This window comes from Euprymna scolopes, chromosome 11 (genome assembly GCF_053919585.1).
Source record: "Euprymna scolopes isolate OS-2025 chromosome 11, ASM5391958v1, whole genome shotgun sequence".
In the NCBI taxonomy this organism is placed as follows: domain Eukaryota; kingdom Metazoa; phylum Mollusca; class Cephalopoda; order Sepiida; family Sepiolidae; genus Euprymna; species Euprymna scolopes.
In genome coordinates this window covers 22,639,956-22,662,713 of record NC_136492.1, presented here as the reverse complement: position 1 = coordinate 22,662,713, position 22,758 = coordinate 22,639,956, and the positions used below count along the sequence as shown (strand labels likewise).

General features: G+C 32.8%; 1 protein-coding gene across 1 annotated transcript in view; it reads left to right on the top strand.

Moving 5' to 3' along the window:
• The window catches only part of LOC145287804 (putative sodium/potassium-transporting ATPase subunit beta-3), an 87,377-nt gene that overhangs the window by 28,220 nt on the left and 36,399 nt on the right, over positions 1 to 22,758 (top strand). The window contains exons 2-3 of the mRNA XM_080135649.1: positions 13,417 to 13,557; positions 19,424 to 19,531. Coding sequence (XP_079991775.1) covers positions 13,417 to 13,557; positions 19,424 to 19,531 — 249 coding nt within the window. The remainder of the gene's footprint in view (positions 1 to 13,416; positions 13,558 to 19,423; positions 19,532 to 22,758) is intronic.

The following is a 22,758-nucleotide window of genomic DNA, read 5'->3' as shown; positions in this document are numbered from 1 at the left end:
TTATTTAAAATCACTAAACTAAGCTGCAGTGCTCTGTGGCGTAGTGGTTAGGGTGCTGGACAATTCACATTATATTTTCACGTTCGCGCCGACCTACCATAGTGTTTTTTTTTTTCCTAAACAACTGGAATGGACTTTTCTTGGTGGCCGAACTGTTAACGTTGCAGATGTTTTTTTTTTGTTTTTTTTTTTCCACACTTTATTTTCCTACTTTTACTCATGACTCCGGGTTTGATCCTTCCTACTTACCTACCATAACATTTTTTAAAACTCCCCCCCCCCCCCGTCCCGGAAACAAACACTCGGGCAACGCCGGGTACCCCCGCTAGTTATATAATATTATATGAAAAATAATTTTTTTTTTTTTTTTTTTTTTTTTTTTTTAAATAAGTTTATTTGAATTTATATATTAAATATGTTTATGAAAGTATAAAAATAAAAAGACCAAAAAATGTAATTAAAGGTGTACATGCAACATGCACATGGTTGATACAGGTGTGAAAGAATAAAAAAAAAAAAACCAAAAGGAACTGACTTGTCACCGCTTCCGGCAGCGATATGCCAGAAATTGGGAAGTACGTTAGCTGACTGTTACCCATATTAGTACCCCATGATTCTGGGTTCCACATATATATTCTGGAACTACATTACCCAGCATACTTGGCTAAGTATATTTTATTTTGATCAAAGCTGGTAAAATAATATTGTGGAGTCTCAAGTTCATGCCAAACATCCATTAAAAAGAAATATTTTACTTTATACAAATTAAAACAAAATTAATAGAAATGGCTGTATTGAGGTTAAGGGCTTGGAGCAGAAGTAAGGGGTTGCTCATTTTATTCCCTGAGAGAGGAAGACTATAAATTTATCACAAATTATTTGAGTAATGTTAACGTACTTAACACTCCGTCAGTGCTGTGCTGAGTACACCCTTTTTATGTTCACATGATGTCTTTATTCAATCTGGAGAAATGCTAGGACTGCTAGGACTGCTAGGACTGCTAGTGCAGGATGTCTCGTAATCGTATCGTATTATAAAATGCTTTGTATTTTTAAGTAAATATTTTAATTATGAAAAAGGAGTGTTCGAATTTATTAAAAAAAAAAAAAAAAAAAAAAAAAGTAAGCCCACAATAGTTTTTATAAGTTTCTCATAATTGGTTTATTTTTATTTGTTAAATTGTTTCCAAATAGAAGTAGATCGTATTTTGCTTACTTTAAAAATTTCTTATTGTATAAAAATGTTTCCTTTTTGTCAGTTTAACTAAAGGGAAGCAACTCTTCATCACATTTTATGCTTTTTTTTTTTTTTTTTTTTCAATAACTATCAGCTGTTTTGTGTTTAACTTTTTATCTTTAAACTAATTGTATCTATCCGACGTTGTCCGGGATCTTTTTGTTGCAATATTTTGGATGTGTAATGGGGCTATATATTTATTTGCTGCCCACCTCAGCAAAATGTGGCACAAGGCCGGAAAGTGGGAACTTCGCAGGCTCTCCTAAAGGAGGGGCACTCCTGCAATTTTAAAAATTGCCTGAGTAACCCCGTCGGCATTTCCCGGTCGGGGCGCCTCAGGCAGCAAGCAATAAACTTGCCCCACCGGAAAGCCCGGTGGCAAGGCCTGGGAGGGTGGACCTCCTAGGTATTACCCAGGCGGTGTACCTTAGTCCAACAGGTGCTGGGCCGGTTCCCGGCCCCTCACCTGTTGGGCTGAGTGTCAAGTGACGAATCCTTGACTGGTACTACCCTGTCTCCCTGCAGCCGAAGCCGCGAGGAGACACATCCCATCACATCAGAGGTGTAATGGAGGTATGATCCCACACAGCCGGACGATTCTATTTATAAACGATGCTGCTAGGAACTGACGAATCAAATTAATTCACGTTCTGCTACCAACCAATCAGAAACCAGAATTGATCCATAAATATCAAACCCTTTCTGTAGCAATTTCACATGTTTTTTTTCTGTCTCGACACGGTAAGAATCTTTTGCTCTGTGGAACTTTCTACTGCAAACAAGTCACCTCTTAGGACTTGTGTGTAACAACGAACCATCGGAAACTTACATGGCTTACACTTCTAGACTTAGATTTGTTTCATTTTTTTGTTTCTTCACTTTTTTTCATTTTATTTTCAAAGTTATTACATAATTATTTTGTCATGAAGCATTGCACTATAAATTGTTCTAAAACTCAAACTAATTTTTGATATGGTAATTTTCTATCTAAATAAAACGGGTGTGTGTAAATATCTAACAGGTAAACTTTTAAAGTATTGGTCATAACACCGGAATTAACAGGAAATAGTAATCATACACCAAGGATGGTTTATAACATGTAAAATCTTTGTTTGGATTGATGAATAACGCATACAGTCATATATCATGTTGAAATGCGAAATGTTCATTTCTACCGGGCGACATGTTTTCTACGTCTTTAAAATTAATTAAAATTGTGTTAATGTTTAGACTTTATTGTTTTTTGTCTTGATAATATCTGTAGAGAACGCGTCTGGAACATGAAATGTTTTGGTTTCGATTTTAGTTGATGGTAGTAAGTCATTTTTTTTTTTTTTTTTTTTTTTACTTTTTCCATGTCTTTGTATTAATAAATGCAAATATCTGCATAATTTTAAATATATTTGAACGTATTTTACATCAGAAGGAATCAAAATATTTATTTAGAGGCTTGGAAAATAAGACTTCTTTTTAATTTCTTTTAGATATTTTTTGACAATTATTTTTTAGCCGGAAATCACATAATTATGTATGAGGACGGGATATTTAAATATATCAAATACAACCTGGCAACTAAAGCTAGTTCTTATATATATATATATATATATATATATATATATATATAAGGATTTAAGAGTTTTAAAGTTCCTATTCAACATTTTAAACGATTTTGAAGAATTACGAAATTATTTATTTTCTATCAACAAATAACAAAAATGGTCGATTTGCTTACAAAGAAATAGAAATCCGTTGTGATGGATGTAATTCCGTAATGGACTTTATTTTTTTATTTTTTATTTTTTTATAGGAATTTGAAAAAAGTTTTAAGACGTTTGTGGTTGCATTTTTTTTTTTTTTTTTTCAATTGTAAGGTTAAAGTACAGAATACATACAAAACCCCATTCCCTCCCCATGTTAAGAACGGCTTTTTAAATAATAACGTTATTATTTCAGCACGGATCATTAAGTGCATGAGTACCGCTTTTTCTTTATTAATATGCAGATTAAGATTAGTTCTATTTTCTATGTGCAAGCATGTTACTCAGGTAAATTTTACAATAAATATTACACATATACTCATGTTTAATGAACTGATTGACCAATGCTAAGCTATTTTGATTTTAATCGACGATCTTTGGCCAAGTGTCTACAATAGATCAAGGGAGATAACTAGACTTTCAGATTCATTTCTTAGCATGTAGAAACTACAGTTGAGTATAGCTAAATTGTCTAGTTTATTAGTAAACGAGTTGACTTCTAAAAGTTTGCTGTTTAAACATTAATTTAAAATAATAACCATTTCATTCATAACTTTGTAAACACGAAACAACAAATCCTTTTTTATTCATATAGGTGGGTAAACATTAATATTTAATAGTTCTGACACAATTTATCTTTTTTAAATGTAAAAGAAAGACTGCATTTTTAACTTAGAATTTAGAAATAGATTGCAACTTGTTGAAAATTAAGTCGGTCCATATAAAGGAACATTTGAAAACAAATGCTTAAACTTTGCACAGAAAATAAATATCGCAAAACAGAAATTTGGCATGTTAAAATCCAAACAATAAGTTATTTTTAAAAAATTTGCTCCAAACAAGTCATAAAGCAACTTTATATAAGGAGCTTTAAAAAAAAAAGCATTTCCACAGAAGATATGCTGTGAGTCTGTTTCTGCTTTATAATTATTTTTGTGGCAAATACTTGTCTTTGCCAAGCTGTCACAAAAACACTCGTCTAACTGTAGCCACCGTCAACAATTTCCTTAACTTCTATCTGTGCCTAAATCTAAATGCAAATTCCATGAACAAAATTTCTTTCCTTGAACTGCTAGTCTGTGGAACTGTTCTGCTAGCCTGCATTCCAGCTGACTACAATATGGTCATCTTCAAGTCCAATGTAAACAAGTTCTTGTTGAGTCGTCCCCTTTAAGTAATCATTAATTTCCACCACTAACAATTACTATGCTGTTATACACGATTTTTATTAATTGCATTTTCACCCCAAACGAAGCATAGTGTCACTTAGGTGTAGTGGATTTTTAGTGTAAGGGTGAGATTTTGCTGCTGTCGGGTTTATCAGGGGTATTTACATCGAGGTGGGACAAGGGTTTGTAGTTCATCAGAGCATCTACCATTAAAATACTTGTAAAACAAGCAGAGGGATGCAACCTTTTGCTGATGGGACAGTTAGGGACCTATTGGGTTGGCAACTCTTTTGACCCCTGTCCAAGAATGAGACTAGTAGCAAATGCACCAGCCCAAATGTGACAGCAGTACTCCATACATGGGCGAATGGTGGCCTTGTAGAGGTACAGGATACTTTCAAGTGTGAGTAACTTTCTAGCACGGTAGAGAGTTAACGAACCATTATTTTCATGTGACTTTCGGGCCTTGATAATTGGTGACTCCCATGTTAAAAAAGAAAAAGAAAAAAACTCTGCTAAAACCCAGAAAACAATTTAAAATGCTTTTTTTTTCTTCTTTTTTTTTTTTTTTTTTCTTTTTTTTTTAAATCGACATGCATATTTTCAGCTTTCAAATTTTGCATGGTTTCAAAACAAATATTGAAACCTTATGACTGATACTGGATCTACGTAAGCAATATAAAAAAAACAAAACAAAAAAAACCTACATCTATTGTTAAAAGTTGAATTAATTTATGATGGGACGTTTTGACTTTACCGTTAGAAAATGGGTCCAACTTCCACATTTTTTTTTTCATTTGGATTCAAAAAAGAAAAGATATACAATGTTTATCTATTTCAAGTGTCTATGATAATTAAAAAACTAAATAACAATTCAGACAATCCCCTCTTCAAATTTGTTTTCATAATGAGACAATTTTTCTTGAATCTTTACCGAATAAGTTATTTCTTTCTTTGAACTTTCTAGTTTGAGTTGTTAATACTAACGAATATTGTGCGCACTAAAGAATTTTTTCGTACATAATCATACAAAATTTAAATAGGAGTATGTACACTCCTACTTAAATAGTTTATGTGAAAAGAACTGATCTGTGAACTTATAACAATGAATGAAGCCCTACTAGTGTTTAACCACTCCAGGCCAAAATGAACCTGAGATCAATTGTACCACTCCATAACCCCCAAATGGACGATTTTGGATTATGCCTTACTGGTCTGAGGGAGATAACTCCATTTTACTAAGAGATCCATTTATTTATTCAAGTGACTTTTCCAGAGCATTTTAGTAATTAATCAGAGGTGACTTTTCCAGGGCATTCATCGTCAATCCCAAATATCAGGTTCTTTTTTGTTACTAATGTTTTTTTGTAATGTTAAATGTTTTGCGTTGGTTTTAGCATCCCAAATTCTCGTATGAATAAATGAATGGATCTCTAAATATAATGGAGTTGCCTACCTTGGACCAGTGATGATTATCCAGAAGCGCCTCTAAATGGGGGTGGGGGGTCTCATTACTAGATGTCTTCAAGGTCATACCCAGGAGTAGTGAAACAGGAATTTTTAGTCACATAACTTATAAATTTTTTCATCTAACAGATGCGGACATACAGAAAAGTCAAAGCAGCATAAGTCCTATATATCTTTTTTCACACAGAATGGCTGAAGTATGGAACTACCTGCATGAGTTTGTTGGCTACCGAGACGTTGCATGAAACTTGTATACTTCCATAAATTTGCTAAAACTGCACATAATGTTCCTTTTTATACACTTGCACACAATTTCATTATTGTTGTTGAACTATCTGGACATTATTATTGTACTAGATTGCATATGTATTATTATAGAATGAATCCTCTATTGATTATGATACATTAAGAGGAATAAATTGCCCAGTGGACTAATTCGCAAAAAAAATGAAAAAATATCTAACAGAAAATAAATATTGCAAAACAGAAAATTGGTATATAAAAATCCAAACAATAAGTTATTTTAAAAAAAAAATTGCTCCAAAAAAGTCATAAAGCAACTTGATATAGGGAGCTTAAAAAAAAAGCATTTCCACAGAAGATATGCTGTGAGTCTGTTTCTGCTTTATAATTATTTTTGTGGCAAATACTTGTCTTTGCCAAGCTTTCACAAAAACACTCGTCTAACTGCAGCCACCGTCAACAATTTCCTTAACTTCTATCTGTGCCTAAATCTAAATGCAAATTCCATGAACAAAATTTCTTTCCTTGAACTGCTAGTCTGTGGAACTGTTCTGCTAGCCTGCATTCCAGCTGACTACAATATGGTCATCTTCAAGTCCAATGTAAACAAGTTCTTGTTGAGCCGTCCCCTTTAAATAATCTAATTAATTTCCACCACTAACAATTACTATGCTGTTATACACGATTTTTATTAATTGCATTTTCACCCCAAATGAAGGATAGTGCCACTTAGGTGTAGACGTTCATCAAATTCCTTTGTTTACTTACAATATCCCCTCAGCTGATATTTGGGTTTGACGATCTTAAAATAGTCTTTCTCTTATATTGTAACACAAAATAGTCCGCTGTAAAAATTCTTTTTTATCTATAAGAGAAGAAAGATTATTTTTAAGATCAGCTTTTTTTTTTTTTTTTTTTTTTTTTTTTTTTTTTTTACTTCCAACTTTCATCGGATGAATTTCTATACAAAACATATCTAAGAACACTGCCAGAAATATAAATTACCTTTGTGTGAAATTTGCAAAAGAAAAGATTGGCTCAGCCATTTCAGAACCTGTGAGGAAGGAACCAACCAACCCACACACACACACAAACTTTTACATAACAGTAGATAAAACTGTTTCTACTTAACGTTGCCCAGGATACAATGAAGTTATTTTAGTTGTTAATTTTATTTGCATATGTTTAAACTGTAAAAAAAAAATAGCTAACTTCTATTATATTCTTCAATTTAAAACGAGTTATTCCCCTTTATTTTCAGTTTTTAAGTAATTATTTAAAAACCAACTCTTCCCTCATGGCGAAGCAAGTAAGGATGAACTCGTATACTGTCCTTTAGCAAGACAACTATATCCTACATACTCTAGATGTACTTTGCTGAGTTGCAGTGTGCCTCCAGAGTAGTTGTCCTTCATTTCTTTAGTTTTATCATTTTGTTAAAGCTGCGGATGGAACATTCTTTACATGCTAGGACATTCACCCCCTATTCCAACCGAGAGATCTTTTCAAGATTCTGACTGCCCCTTTAAGAGCAATTGCTTGAATCTCTTGCACTGCATTTGCTAGGTATATTTGCTATTGTAGCTTTTGAAATTTTTTTTTTTTTTTTTTCATGGTTATGATGATCATTAAAATATTGCAAAATGTTCAAAGCGGCCAAAAGTGAAAAGCTCACAATATGATTGAACTCAAAAATATTAAAATAAAATTCAGAACGGATACATTTAAGCTGCACCCATTTCCGCAGTTAAAAATGAAATGTTATTTTAAACTTTTGTACGACAATCTGTTTTTACACCATAGCTTGACTCAACCCAGCACAAATTGAATCCATCTATTTTAACAACCGACATGCCAATTATCATGTTTAATTTTTTTTTTTGTCTCCCCCCCCCTCTCCCCTCCGACAAGAGGAGGGTGGCCCTGTAAATTCACCCTTGTCCGTTCGTCTATCCGCAATTTTCTCAATAACTAACTCTTGGAATTTTTTAAAATTTGGCACAAACAATAAACATGATAGGAGTAAAGAAGTAACAGAACGGATTTTCCGGTAAAACTCTGGCCCCCCCCCCTTTTAGTGTTAAAATGGCTTAAAGTGACACTTTTGTGCTTAAGAAAATTGATGCCTTGGATTCTTATAAAACTTTCTGAAAAGTTGTAACTAACTGATTTCTATATAATTTTGTTTGTCTATACTTCGTGATAACTCTTGGGTTGTACCCCAGGAGCCCTTTTAGGGCTAACAAAAACACCATTTTTTTATTTTTTTTATTTTAGTTATTTATTTTTATTTTTTATTTTTTTTATTTTATTTTTTTTTTATTTTATTTATTTTTATTTTTTATTTATTTATTTATTTTATTTTTTTTTTTTGGACTATTTTACCATATGCTGAACTCAAATTTAAATGTTAAAACCTTGAGGCTAAATGAGGAAGGGGGAGGCCAATGGACTTTTTCTTTTTTTTGCATGGTGCAGAACTCAAATTTACATGTTATGGCCTAAAACTGCACCGTTTGTTCATTTTCACCAGGATTTAAGGTTCCCTGGGGAATATTGGGGCTAAGTGGGGGGGGGGTAATGTTGTGTAGTGGGTTCATATTTATTGAAGATAAAAATGACGTATCTGTTTACATCACAACGACGACAACTGTGGCGATTCTTGATCATTTCATACTATTAATAATACGGAGCTGAGACATTTATGCAACAATTCTTGTTAACAGATAAAGGGGAGATACATCATTAATGATTGCAGAAGAGACACAATACTTTTAGTTTAAAATTTTATGTTGCTTCTCTCACGATAACTAAAACAGAAGATTTGCAAAAAGTAACCATTCATATTTTGCATTACATTCTGTACAGTACAATAACAATTTTCCTCTATAAAACAAACAACACTGAGTACATATCTGAAAATATAAAGAACTTAAAACATAAAAATTTATGAAAAATTATTGGATTCAGCATTAAATAACTCAAAAAGAGGTGATATACTGTAAGACAACAATCAACCAATCTATTTCAGTCATGTAAATTATTTAGTGTTGAAAAGACCTGCACTCAAACCGGATTATTTTATTTATTATTTATTTTATTTATTTTTTTTTTTTTTTACTAGAATGAAAATGTCTAGTCTTCACATAAGCAGCAAAGTTCCTTTCTATTTTTTCCCCCAAATAAAAAAAATCATGTACGAAAGCTAAACATCTTTTTTTTTTTTATCCTGCAACCTTCAAGTCCCAACAGCGCTGGAATTTGCATAATTGCATTTTTTTTTTTTTTTTAAATTTATTTGCAAACTATTATGCTTATCTTTTATAGTTGTTTCACAATGTTTTGGCCAACCATTCCTCTGGCCTTCATCAAAAATTAAATGATGCATTATTTTTTGTATCTGAAGAGTTCCCAATTTGTACACCACTGCTTCCCTACATCAGACACATGCTAATCGTGGCCGATTATTTCTATGCCTCTCCACATCGTAACTACATAGACACTTGAAGATAATGAAAAAGTAGTCGGGGTGGTTGTCATTGTCAATGGTGGTTAAGTTTTTAAGCGTTGCTTGATAAATCAATTGCTAAATGTCAAACCCAACACAACAGACTTCTCCCCCCTCTTGCCCGTCCTGTTCGACAGGACCACTGAAAACCAATTGCCTCTTTAAACATCCAACTTTGACTGCCTCATCTCCCAGAAGACTGGCTCTGAGTGTCCCCTTCCCATCTCTTGGAAACTTTAGACCTTGGCCTTTTGTTAGTGGTCACCATCCGACCACCCAGAAGCTGACTATTTGAGATATCCACTAGAGATAATGGCTAGACAGTGTCCATTCAAAGGTGTTTATCTCGAACACATCTAGGAACATTATTTCTCTGGCGTAAGTTCGTCTCTGCATGATTCTCTGTTTAAAGAGGCACTTAGTTTATTGCAGACAAAAAACATCTCTTTGTTAACTGGACTCCAACCAAAGATATTTCCATTTTTCTGACCCCCCCCCCGCCTTTCCTTTAGCCTGGATATCTATTACCTACACTTTCTGCTATTCATATGCAGCGCAGTACATGTTTGAGCTTCATTGAATCCACGCCCAGGGAAGCAAGGCTTTCAGAGTACAGCAAGTGTATTTAAAAATGCAAACATTATTAAACTGTGGCTTGTATTGAATTTATTTCTTTGAACTACTGTCGCTTATAAGCTATATTTTTTAAGTTTTCTTATAAAAATTTTGAATAAAAAAAATATACTTACGTAAACATTTTCAGACATTTTTACTTCATTTCGACCTCCAAATTTTTAATTGTTATAATAGAGAAAACCTAGCACACCTCTTACACTAGCAATGGTTAGCTAGTTGTGAGAGATGCCGATGAAATGAAAGACAGAAAAGGAAGGAAGAGTTTGACGTGTTGTCGGCAAAATCCCCTTCCATTCTTACAGATTTTGATATACATAAATATTATCTATATCTATAAAAGTGAAATTGTCTGTGTACATTTTCCTACCAAATTACTGTAAATTTTCAGTCTACAGACTCTAGATTTGACATAAGGAGTATTGAGATTTGGGAAAATCTTTTTTAATTGGTTTTCGGTCATAACTTCGGCTGTCAAGGGTTCAAAGTTCAATGATTTGTCCTTTGAAAACTTTACCAAACTCCTCCGCCAATTTTGGGTTTAAACACTTGAAATTTTACATGTAGGTTACTTGAACATGGATCAAACTTTTTAATTTGATTTGAGCCCAAAACAAATGTTAAAGGGTCAAAATTGGGGTCAAAGGTAAAAAAAAATTTTTTGACCTCTACGGTCTCTACCAAATTACTCGGCCAATTTTTGGTCTAAACATTTAAAATTTTGCATAGTGTATTCAGACATAAGGCAAGCTTTTTAATCAGTTTTCAGCCAAACATTTGGTTGCCAAGCAGTCAAAGTTCAAAATATTTTACCTTTGCAGACTCTACCAAACTCCTCCAGAAATTTTTGGTCTAAACACTGGAAATTTTAGATGGAGGTTACTTGGACAGGAGTCAAACTTTTTAATATATATATATGCACATAAAGTTACGAACAGTACATAGGGCCCAAGCAAACCCGGGCTGAACTGCTAGTAATATATATATATATATATATATATATATATATATATATAAAGTGAGATAAGACACTGATAGAATTGAGATGAAAAACCCTGATAGATATTACTTGAAGTAATACTTTCAAGGCGATCCTAGCCAAAAAGGAAAAGCTCAATATTTAAGAATAGAGCAATATGTTTGGTTAAATTTTAAATTCTGAAAAAACAAAATATACACACATATATTCGATTTAATTTATTGTTTGACAAAAGGAATATATAGAAGGGGTTATGTTAATTTTCTTAATCCATGGCTTTTCAATAATGGCTCATATCATCAGAGGAACTGAAATGTGGTTAGCAAAATGTTCAGCTGTGAATGGACGCTAATTTTACTTTTTGGCGCAATTATTGAAAATAAATTTTGGAGTGGTTGTGGATAATTATATGGAAAATGTTCATATAATTTTTTCCCATATAATTTTTTCCATATCATTATCCATTGAATTGGCTTAATTTTACATTAAATTTTAAAGTAAATTTCATGTTGAAATTATTTTTTTGCCTTTTCCGTTTTTTGCTTTAGACAATGGTTGATCAAATTTTTCTCTAACGAACTGCAATCAACTGCATGAGTTTCCAATGAAGCTGACTGAAATATGTTTTAGTTTTCATTGTTATTTTTGTTTTAAGCATGTAATGTTTATTGAAAAAAAACAAACAAACAAACAAACAAAAAGATTGACGTACTTAACATGTTGGTATTGTTTATGCTTATTTTTTTTTTTCTCATCTGCTAGCATGATTTTTACAAAAGTCATTATTATTGTATATTTTCCATCCACCATTTTATAATTTTAAATAGCTAAAGGTAACTGGAACAGGGGAGATAAGTCCGTTTGTCATACGGAATTAGCCACAATAGAAGAAACCACTAAAACTGCATTCAAATAAAAATCTTTTTAACATAATTATTTTTCTATTCTATCATTATTCATAATTTTAAGAACTTTTACTAATTTTAACATGACACGTAATTACAGAAGTGTTTTTACTTAAAATGCATTTTTTTTCAATGTCCAACTGCAGTTTCCTATAATAAAACCTTTTCCTTAATTTTGTTTTTAAACTAAATCTGATTAATATATATATATATATACTAACATGGCAACAAATCTTAAATTTAGAAAGCGATGAAAAACTGTTTGAGTGGTGAGTTATTGTAACTCCTTGATCGAACACCAGACTGCGGATACTAGTGTCAGGAGTTTAATCCTTATCCGTGCTGTTGACGGCTGAAAGCTAGAAACATGCAGGTCTTTGGGTTTACCTATTTTGCGCGTAATAACATTTTATAAAAAAAGAAAGAAAAATGTCCCATAAAAAAATAAGGGACGACTCTTTGTGTGTGTGTATGTAAAGAGTTTATAGTTCTTTAAAAAAAATACTAAGGTAGTGGGGAAAAAAATAGATAACAGCATTTCAAAGCTGTTAATATTGCTAAAAAGAATCTTATATATGAACTATATATTTGTTTTTAATGTGTACCGTTTATCTATATAAATAAAACGGATGTGTATCTGTAAATATTTAACCAATAAACTCTTAAACTACTGGTCACATAACACTGAAATAAACAGGATATAGTATCCATACAATAAGGATGGTTTCTAATGAGTAAAATCTTGGTTTGGGTGGATAAACAAGGCATACAGAAATGTCAGCAAATTGAAATGCAAAATGTTCATTTCAGCTTTCCAATATTTCTATTACTTTTGCGTATGCACAAATTCATTCAAAGCTTGAAATGGTTTAATTTTAAACCTTTTTTATATGCCAATAGCTGAAATGGTAGTGAAGTGCTCAAGGTTTTGGTTTGAATTCTAGATGATGGCACTCAAGTCTTTAATTTTTGAAATCCGTTTATATATGGGAGTTTTAAAAAGCTGAGAGCAATGCGGGGAAAGACTGAATCCGCAAGAGGAAAGAAAGGAAAAACAAACAGACGGACAAGTATGTTCGAGTAAAGAAATGTCTGATTATTTATCACTCCTCCTCTCCTTAAATAATCTGCAAACCAAGTTATTGGTATGTCTGGTGTATATAAAGTCCATTGGTGGCATGAAACTTTAATTTCGGGAGAAAGTACCTCTCCTTTTAAAAAGAAAGCAAGAGTATAATCAAGATGGCGGAAGAGACCAGGATTGCAGCAAGAGGCTAGAACCGCAGTAAGATGTGATTAGTTAATTCTGTAGGTAACTGGGGATATGAGAATTGGCTTTGTAATAAGAAATCTGTATGAATTAAAATATATTTAAACATATTTTATGACTGGGCAAGGCTGGTTGCCTCCTACCCTCCCTCTCTTCCCCACGAGTTTAACATAAAAACAAACTGCCTATTTATTTTTATTTATTTACTTGGTTGATAATGTTTTTGTTTTTTTTCTTTCTCATTCCAGCACTGATTACCATTTTCTATGTGATCTTCTACACGCTGTTAGCGGGCTTCTTTATAGCAACAATTGCTGTTTTTTATACAACGATAGATAAACATTATCCCAAACTCCAAGATAGCAGCAGTCTTTTGAAAGGTTCTCCTGGTAAGTAGATTTCTACCTTTTTAGCTTTTTAATGTAAATTTGGAATGAATGAAAAATACTTTAAAAAATATTAAAGATTGCAAAAAAAAAAAATTGAAAATATGTGACCCTTTGGCTGTGATCATAGCATAGTACCTGTGTTAACTGTGGCAGGCAGGGCCAGGGTCAAAACATTGATTTGAGCAACGGCCGGTCGTTGGATCGATTATTATGATTGTAAAAATGAAACAATTAGATTGGGAAAAAATGATTGACAGCTGAAATAATATAAACTACAAAAAGAATGTGATTTTTAGAAAATACAGAAAAATATAATTTTTGGTTTCGATAAACAAATCAGATTTATGTTATGTCAGTGGTTGGGGTCTTAGACACGTGATGAGATGCAGATTCAGGGATATTCTAGTCAGTCGTTAGCTGAATATCAGAACGGACGACTAAAGAGTGAGTTGGTCTCTCCATGATGCAGGGAGCGGCGTTTTCTCGGGCAGCCAAGATGTGAAGGCGTAATCTCTGAAGTTGCTGGCTGGAATCATGAAAATAAATCTTTGTATATAATCCAGGTATGTGTTATTTTATAATGTTAGCTGAAATCATGAAAATAAATGTTCGTATATAATCCAGGCATGTGTTATTCACATCTGTTAAAAAGAACTGTTTGTCTACAACTCCATGTCCATGGTTTCCTGTTGGAATTATTGCATAAATGTTAAAATATACACACTAGACGATCAACTAAATAATATGACGTATACACATACACGAATATACAGATAAAAAATAAAACCCAAATATTCAACATGTACGTTATGGAACACATCCATATACACACACAATGTAACAATAGAGCTTACTCTCTAATCAACTTAGATAACTATTTAAGTTTTGTGTTGCAATCTAATTTTATTAGAATGTTAGGTGCTGGTTTACATTGGTGAATTTTTTAAACCAGCGCATTTCAGGTGAAAACATTACATATGTCATGGCGAAATTAGTATAAATTCCAAAAATTAAAAAAAATGATCCAGTAGAAAAATAATTACAAGTAAAAATTGAGCATCAAGTTTTGTCAAATGTTTTCATGTGGAAGTTTCATGACCAATTCAGTATGAGAAACAAGGGAAATAACCCTTGACTTGCATTAAGGGGCTGCCATCTTTAAACATGCAATGTAATTGTGGCTGATTCTTTAAAATATTTCTAGCACCTCTTTTACCTGATTATTTTTATTTTTAGAATTTAGACTAATTTTGCCATGACACACAAGTACGTAATGTTTTCATCTGAAATGTGTTGGTTTAAAAAGATCCCCAGTGTAACAAGCGCAGATTTCTTTTTTGCATTTAAAAGCTCAGAATATTTAATATTTGAGACTTGTTTTAAAAAAAAAATATTATATAAAATATGTTAAAATGAAATTCTCTACAAAAATAGGACTAATTTTAATGTGGAAATATTTTTGTATTGGTAAAATTACAAAAAAAGTTAACATGCAAACAAAAAAAAACTGTACATACCTTATTTTTATTTATTTTTTTATTTATTTTTTATATACTATATAAAATTCTTATCACAACTCTTTTCCACCTGTTTGAACTAGACGAGTTTGCTTTCGTTTTAATAGAAAAACCGCAGAGGAGGTTGTGACAATGACTACCATATCCAAGTTTTAAGTGACCTCTGACAAATATTCAGACTGTATGTGAATTTAAATATTTTCTACCTGTCTCTTTACATGGCCTGTTGCATTATGGTTCCTTATGACTGGAACAAAATCATCGGAGTTATTTACTGTATATTTTAGCGTATAAGACGACCCTTAAAGTTAAATCATCTTTAAAAAAAATATTTAATAAATAATGTGTGTGTGTGTGTGTGTGTGTTTTTTTTTCCTGGATTAACATCATTTTAAATCTATTTCTGAAGAGGTATAGTACGGAAAGATAATTCATAATGGCAATCACTGAAAGATACTTATTTCTATTGTATAAAAGGAACTTTGTTAGTTCGTTCCCTATGAATCTTTCGGATTTCACACCAAGGTACTTGATGTGTCTGGGAGTGTTCTTACGTAGGTTTTGTATTGGAATGAATCTGATAAGTATAGAAAATCAGTAATCGAAAAAATCCAAAGTTAACATTTTTTGTTTAACCTGACATCAGAAGTGCGCTTGAAGTTTTATCACCACAAGCAAAAAGGCCCAGCCTATAAAATCAACGGTACATTCTTTGATGCAATAGGGACGTGCTTGAAATGAATGTTTCTGTTTAGAGCACAATTGCCACCATCTCCACATCTGTGCTCAATCCAAATCTTCAAATTTGTTGGTGATCGTAACATTACTGATCTGCACGATGCAAACAATGTCCCTATCCGTAATAAAACATATGCTGGTATACAGTAGGCATTTAATAATATCAATATCACCTCCAAACATGGTGATATGATAATCAATGCCTCTTAAACATATGTTCCACGGTCGGTCAACTATCTCCTTTCCAACAGAACTCCTATCATTTTCAACAGCATCATTGTCGAGCAGTTCAATTATCTTGGTTCAACCATTACTGCTATCATACAAGGTAAGGATGAGATTGCAATCAGTACCTATCATGCTCACCTAACCATCTCCAAAGTAGATTATGGTGTTCTGTTCCAATAAAATGTATACACTCTTTAAATTATCTCAACTTGCTACATGAATGCGCTATGCCACGTTCCCAAGAGATGTTTAGAAATAATGGTATTCCCAGCAGGATGGGGTCCTGGATATGACCTTAAACTATATCCGATGGTGAGGCCCCAGCTTGCTGGCTTTGGGGAGTGTGGAGCCACCCCTTTGTCATTGCTCCCAGGTCCACTCTGACCCGGAGTGGTAGTACCTGTTCGGGCCCCAACTATGGGTTAAATAGAAACTGACTTGAAAAAAAAACATATTCTATTAGAAAATTTTTCTTCCAAATCACATACTTAAATCATTCGTTGACATCTATGCTGATGACACGACCATCTACGGCAACACATCAAAGGCTGTAAATGACAAAGTTCTCTCTGATTCTCTCTCCTCTGATCTCGAGCGCGTGGTTCAGTGGGGGAAGATGTGGCTGGTTACCTTTAATGCATCCAAAACCAAACTCCTATCCTTACATCATCAACGCTCTGATCCCCATCTGGCATCAATTGTGATGGATGCCTCTCGTCTGGGTGACGCCCCGTGTTTTGACAAGCTTCTGGGTTTGACCTTTGCTCCTGATCTGAAATGGAACACGTACATCAAGTCTGTTGCCAAGGTCACTTGAAGGATGGTGGACTCCTTCTACCGCTCCGGAGGATATCTCACTACTGATGCAATTCTCTATCTATATAAAAGCCAAGTACGTCCAAGGATGGAATACTGTTGCCATATCTGGGCAGGAGCTGCAAAAAACAGCCTATCCTGCCTTGACAGAGTACAAAATAGACTTCGTGGCTTAATGGGGGATGCCCTTTTCTCTACCCTGCAACATCTCTCCCACAGAAGAGACGTTGCGAGCCTATCCTTGTTTTATCGTTGTTTCCATGGCAGGTGCTCGTCTGAGCTCCAATCTCTGGTCCCCCCTCGCCAATCTTTCACGAAAAACACCCGTCTAGCTGAATCCACTGTGAAAAATTTCCCCCACTCTATATCTGTGCTTAAATCAAAACGCGGATTCCATGAACAAAGCTTCTTTCTTAGAACTGCACGCTTGTGGAACTCTGTTCCGTCTGCCTGCTTCCCACCGGACTACAACTTGGATGTCTTCAAGTCCAATGTTAACAAATTCCTAATGAATTGCCCCCTTAAGTAAACACTTCATCAAATCTCCACACTAACGTAATGTACTTGCAATAACCCTTATCTCTGAGTGGCTTCCGGGCCTTGATAAGTGGTGATCACTGTAAAAAAAAATTTTTTTTTAAAATCACTGAATTCGGCATTAAATAACCTGAAAAGGGTTGATATGCCATAAAGCAACCACCCAATCCAGCAGGATGGAGCACTTCCCCACTATCATCATGACGTAAGCACATATCTTGACAGTCACCTGCAAAACAGATAGTTAGGACAAAGAGGAAGTATCGAGTACTGTCCACGCTCACCAGATTTGCCTCCCTCCCCTGGATTTTTCCCTTTTTGGGAGGGGCATGTTAAACCTGGGGTTCATACCACAAGAAAGAGCTACAATGAATGAGTTGAAAGCAACCATTGACAGATGTGTCAACATACCAATTGAACTGGTTAGGAACGTTTTCGATTCAATCAGTGAGCATTGTCAACTGTTCATGAACCACAATGGCCAACAATTTGAACACTTTTGATAATTAGCTGATTTCTATATTTGTTCATTATTTTGATATATGAAACATATCTTTCTTATAATAAATGTTGGGTTTATGGTCATTTAAAGAGTGTATACATTTTATTAGGACACCCTGCATATAATAGAAATGTGTTATACACAGAGCTATTTTAGTCATTTTAAGACTCCTCAATGTGGGTAGACGTGAGCTTATCAACTCCAAGATTTGAATCCTGGAAGCATATGCACCCATGTGTGTGCATAAGCATTTAATTTATATTATTTTAACATTTTAGGTTTTTTTTTTTTTTTTCTTACACTTCAGTGAAATTCAATATTCCAAAATTTGTGGAAATTAATTTGTTAAACACTTGTTTGATAAATGGATGAAAAAATTAAAAAATTTTTTCTTGCATAGCTTCATGAAGATTCTTATTGAAATTTCTGTCTTCCATTTGAAAGAATATCTGAAATAAAATAGTAAAATTATGACTTTAAGTAAAATTTAAAGATGTATTAGGGATTTAGCAAAGAAGCCAAAAAAGGGGTTAAAAAAATTAAATATACAATAAGTGTTACCATAGCTAATAAAAGTTACTTTTGTACCTACCTAACTATATTTTATTACATTTTCATCTCGGACAAGGCACAGTGCCATTTTGATTTAGGGAGCTACTATTTGGGACATAAGTTGCAAGGATACTATGTAGGGAGGTGAGCAACAAAATGTCTGTTCACATTACACTTGAACTTCTGCATGTCAGTACAGTCGGAAGCAGGAACTCTGAAGAAAGTTCCAAAGTCTAGCAGTTCTGGGGAAGGAACTATTACAGTAGAAGGCTTTCTTGCATCTGCGGATCTCTACTGTATAGGAGTGGGATTTTGTTGTTTGTCGGGAGTATTTATGTCAGTGCTAGGCTTGTAGTTCATCAGAACATCTACCATTAAAGTACTTGTAAAACAGGCAGAGGGATGCAGCATTTTGTCTATGGGAAAGAGGCTGAAGCTTGGCTCACAATTAATATTCGGTTTTTACAAGCAGTTTTGCAAACAATATGATTGTAGGTTTGCTTCACATAAAAACCGCTCGTAAAAAAAACGAATATTTGAGATTAAAAACATGTAAAGTAATTTGAAAAAAAAACAAAAAAAAACAGGTAGGTACTAATGTACGTTATTAACTATGGCAACATTTCTTTATTGTATATTTGACTTTTATCTTATGTGTGTTGTATTCTCTGTTAAATATTCAATGTATTTGTTTTGCTGAAGGATATAAAAATATACAGGGTGTCCAAAAAGTCCGTTTAAGGGTTTTGAACTTAGATTCTTTATTTTCGTATCTTTCTGTAATTTAAACACAATCTGACGAAGATATTGGCAAATTTAAAAAAGAATTTGTAGCAGTGGACCAACATCAGGGGACTTTTTTGTACCAAAAACAGTCAGTCACAATGTTTGTTTGTGTGTGTGTGTTTTTTATTTTGTTTTTTTTTTAAATTTTTTTTTTAATTTTTATTAAATAAGTTATAATTTTGTATTTTAGGTTTGGGCTACCGACCAAGACCAAATTATGAATCCACTCTCATTCGGTTTAATAAGGGAGATGCTAGCCTGAACCCTTATGTCAAGAACATTAGGTCTTTTCTTGCACGTAAGTTACACTTTTATAATCGTTTCTGAATTAAATGGTTTTTGTTTTTGTTTTAAGCAGGGATGAAAAAAAAAGCCCTTGAAAATAAAGAACAGAAAATGTGTTTATCTTTGCATGGTTTGTGTATCTTGATAAAAAAAAAAAAAAAAAAAAAAAAGTCCAAATTTTTTTTTTTTTTTTTAAACTTTAATGTGATATTCTAAAACAAATTGTTTCACTACATCTAAATCTTTTCTAAAGAGTGTTTGAGCTACCCAACATCCAGTTGTAAGGTTCTGCTGGGGAACAGCTATTATACAATGCGACATACTGCAGTATGTAAATAGCTCTACGAGACGATCTGTAAAAAGTTGAATGTCTCGTAGAGCTAATACTGAATGTATTATAGCAGCTATTCCCGTGAGCATTTACCCCCCCCCCCCAAAAAAAAAACAATTGGAAATAAGTCATACATCATCCACTACGAATCTGCAATTCTTACAGCTTCGTATCTAGAAAACTGAGCTATTAAGCCTGATATAGTGATCTAGGACAAGGAGAAAGAAGCAACATTAAAAGTTAGTGTCTCCCCCACCACCACCACCACCATGATGCCGCGTTAAACAGGGCTGAGAGAGTAAAGATAACTAAATACCAAGGTTTTGTATATGACATGAAAAGAAGCTGGAATTATAGGAAGATCATAATAATTATAGGAGCAAGCAGATTCATAAAAAAAAAAAAAAAAAAGCTTCAAAAACTACCTTGCAGATATACCTGGTTAATCAAGTGCAAGAGAAATCCAAACAATTGCAGTTAAAGGACAGTTAGAATCGTAAAGATCTTTTGGTTGGAATATATGAGATAGCAAGTGAATGTCTATCATCTAGTATCATCAACTAGAAAAAATATAAAATTTTACAAAATAATTAAAAAAAAAAAAAATAAATAAATAAAAAAAAAACGGCTCCAAAATTTTTTATTTTGGTATTCTCCTTGCAACCATAAGTGGTGAAGATTTCAAATGTGTACAAGTCTATTAAAATTGTTGAAGTTTAAATACCATTGGAGCAGGTGCTATTACAAGCATTCAGTAGATGAAATAAGTTCTGGCAACTTCTGCCATTACTAACAGACAAAACGTTACCATTGTCGACCCAGGAAAAGAGGTAGGTGTACAGAGTGTCATTATTAGGGCTGTGACAACAGCATATTCTTTTCATTCTTTTGACTCTCAAGTATATATCTGACACAGTCAATCAACCGAGAACCACATCAGCCTATATAAAAATATAAGATATTAGCTGATATATACTCAAGAGTCAAAACAATGAAAAGAATATGTTGTCGTTACAGCCCTAGTGATTATGTATGAAAGTGACCCCTAACCAGCAAGGGTTGAGGATACGTATTGCATGGTGAGAAATACGAGAACAGTATAATGGGCATGTAATGTGAGTCTTAAAGACATACTTAATTCTGATGATCGCAAAGGAAGATTAAATCTCAACACTATAGGGAAATGTGTGCAGAACTGGAGCCTTTGATGGTATGGTCACATTAAAAGAATGGATGAGATTTCTTGGCTTGGATGTAGAACAGTTGAGGTAGCAGGTCCAGTTCACAGGGGAAGGTCACTTTTCGTTAACATTAAATTAGTATGTTTATTTTTAAATCTTAATTTCAAAACTGATGAGCTGAGAGGGGAGATAATTAAGTTTTGTTGCTTACATCACGTAACGAACATAAAAAAAAATGTTGAACAAAATTTTTTTCTCCATATAAACTTCATCGAAATCAGTTTTTATAATTAACAATTATTTTTCTACCTTGTCGTTTTTCATAATTTTTGGATATGTTAGTATTTATTCTATGACAATTATGTAGGTACCAATTTTGAAATTCAATGTTTGTTTTCGTTTGCATAATATAAAAGCACCAAATTTTCTGATCTATATTTCTTGGCTCCTAGAAAAAATGGACAAGTTTAATTATAGCTTTTTTTTTTTAAATAGCTATAATATCTAATCTTAGAGTTCTCGTCTCAAGTTCTCTCTATATTAAGAAAAATAAAGAAAAATCCGTACTATGTACATACTCCTGACAAAACGAAAATATCATATTCCAAAAATTAAGTAAATTGATCAAGTAGTTCTATTGTTTTAAAGAAAATTAAATTTTAGGAGTATTTGAGGAGTGACTGTTCGTCCGCCATTCAAAAAAAAAAAAAATTAAAGAAATAAGGGAGATAAATCAACAATAATTCAAAACTTGCAATGTAATGCTTACAAATTCCCATTATTTGCTTAAAAATAATTTTTATTTTAAATGGATAATAACAAATCTTATATTTTAAAATATCTTTCCTTAACTGTTATATTTGTAATCTAAAAAGATGTCTTTGATTTGACTATGCAAGGCTATATTAAGATGAATAATTTAATGTTGAACTTCATTGCCAGAAATGTCTTTTAAGAAAGAAAAAACGCTGACAATTGAATCTTTCAATGGGCATGATTCTTTCCTGGATCAATTTACTTGGACAGATAATTAAATCACAGAATTTCTTTCTAAACCCATTCATTAAGTTTCCTCAATTAGACCTGTCATATAGATGGATGGTGTAATGGCCTCCATGTCCCATCTTGTCACAATACTAACTATGTGTGTGTGTGTATATATATATATATATCAATAAAATAAGAAAAAGACACTATAAAAATATAGTCCTCTTGCAGAATTTGACCCAGATCCTCGAGATTTCCTGTCAATTATGGTTTGGGCTCAACCGATAATCACCAAACTAAGCTAAACATTGTTCAAGTGTTGAAATGCTAAATCAATTTTTTTATTTTATCTTATTTTTTTTTATTTTTTTTGTATAAAAAAAAATGTAATTTTTAATTATTTTGGGTGATGGGGGTAGTTTTTCTGTTTATTTTAACATTTGTCTACAAAAAATTATTTGTAAATTTTCTTTAAAAAAAAAAATCCTGTACTTTCACCTAACAAGTTACGATTTTTATAAAAATCATTCATCTTTTAGAAGAAAAGCAAGTGATGCTGACAAAACGTTTACTGCCAATTTTCTTTAAAAAAAAAGTAAGTTTTAAAAAAAATAAAAAATAAATGTACTTTCACCTAACAATTTATGGTTTAAAAAAAAACATTCATCTGATCTGTTCTTGATAAAAAAGAAAATAAGTTAATAAACAATACAAAATTAAACTTTTTGAAAAAAAAATATT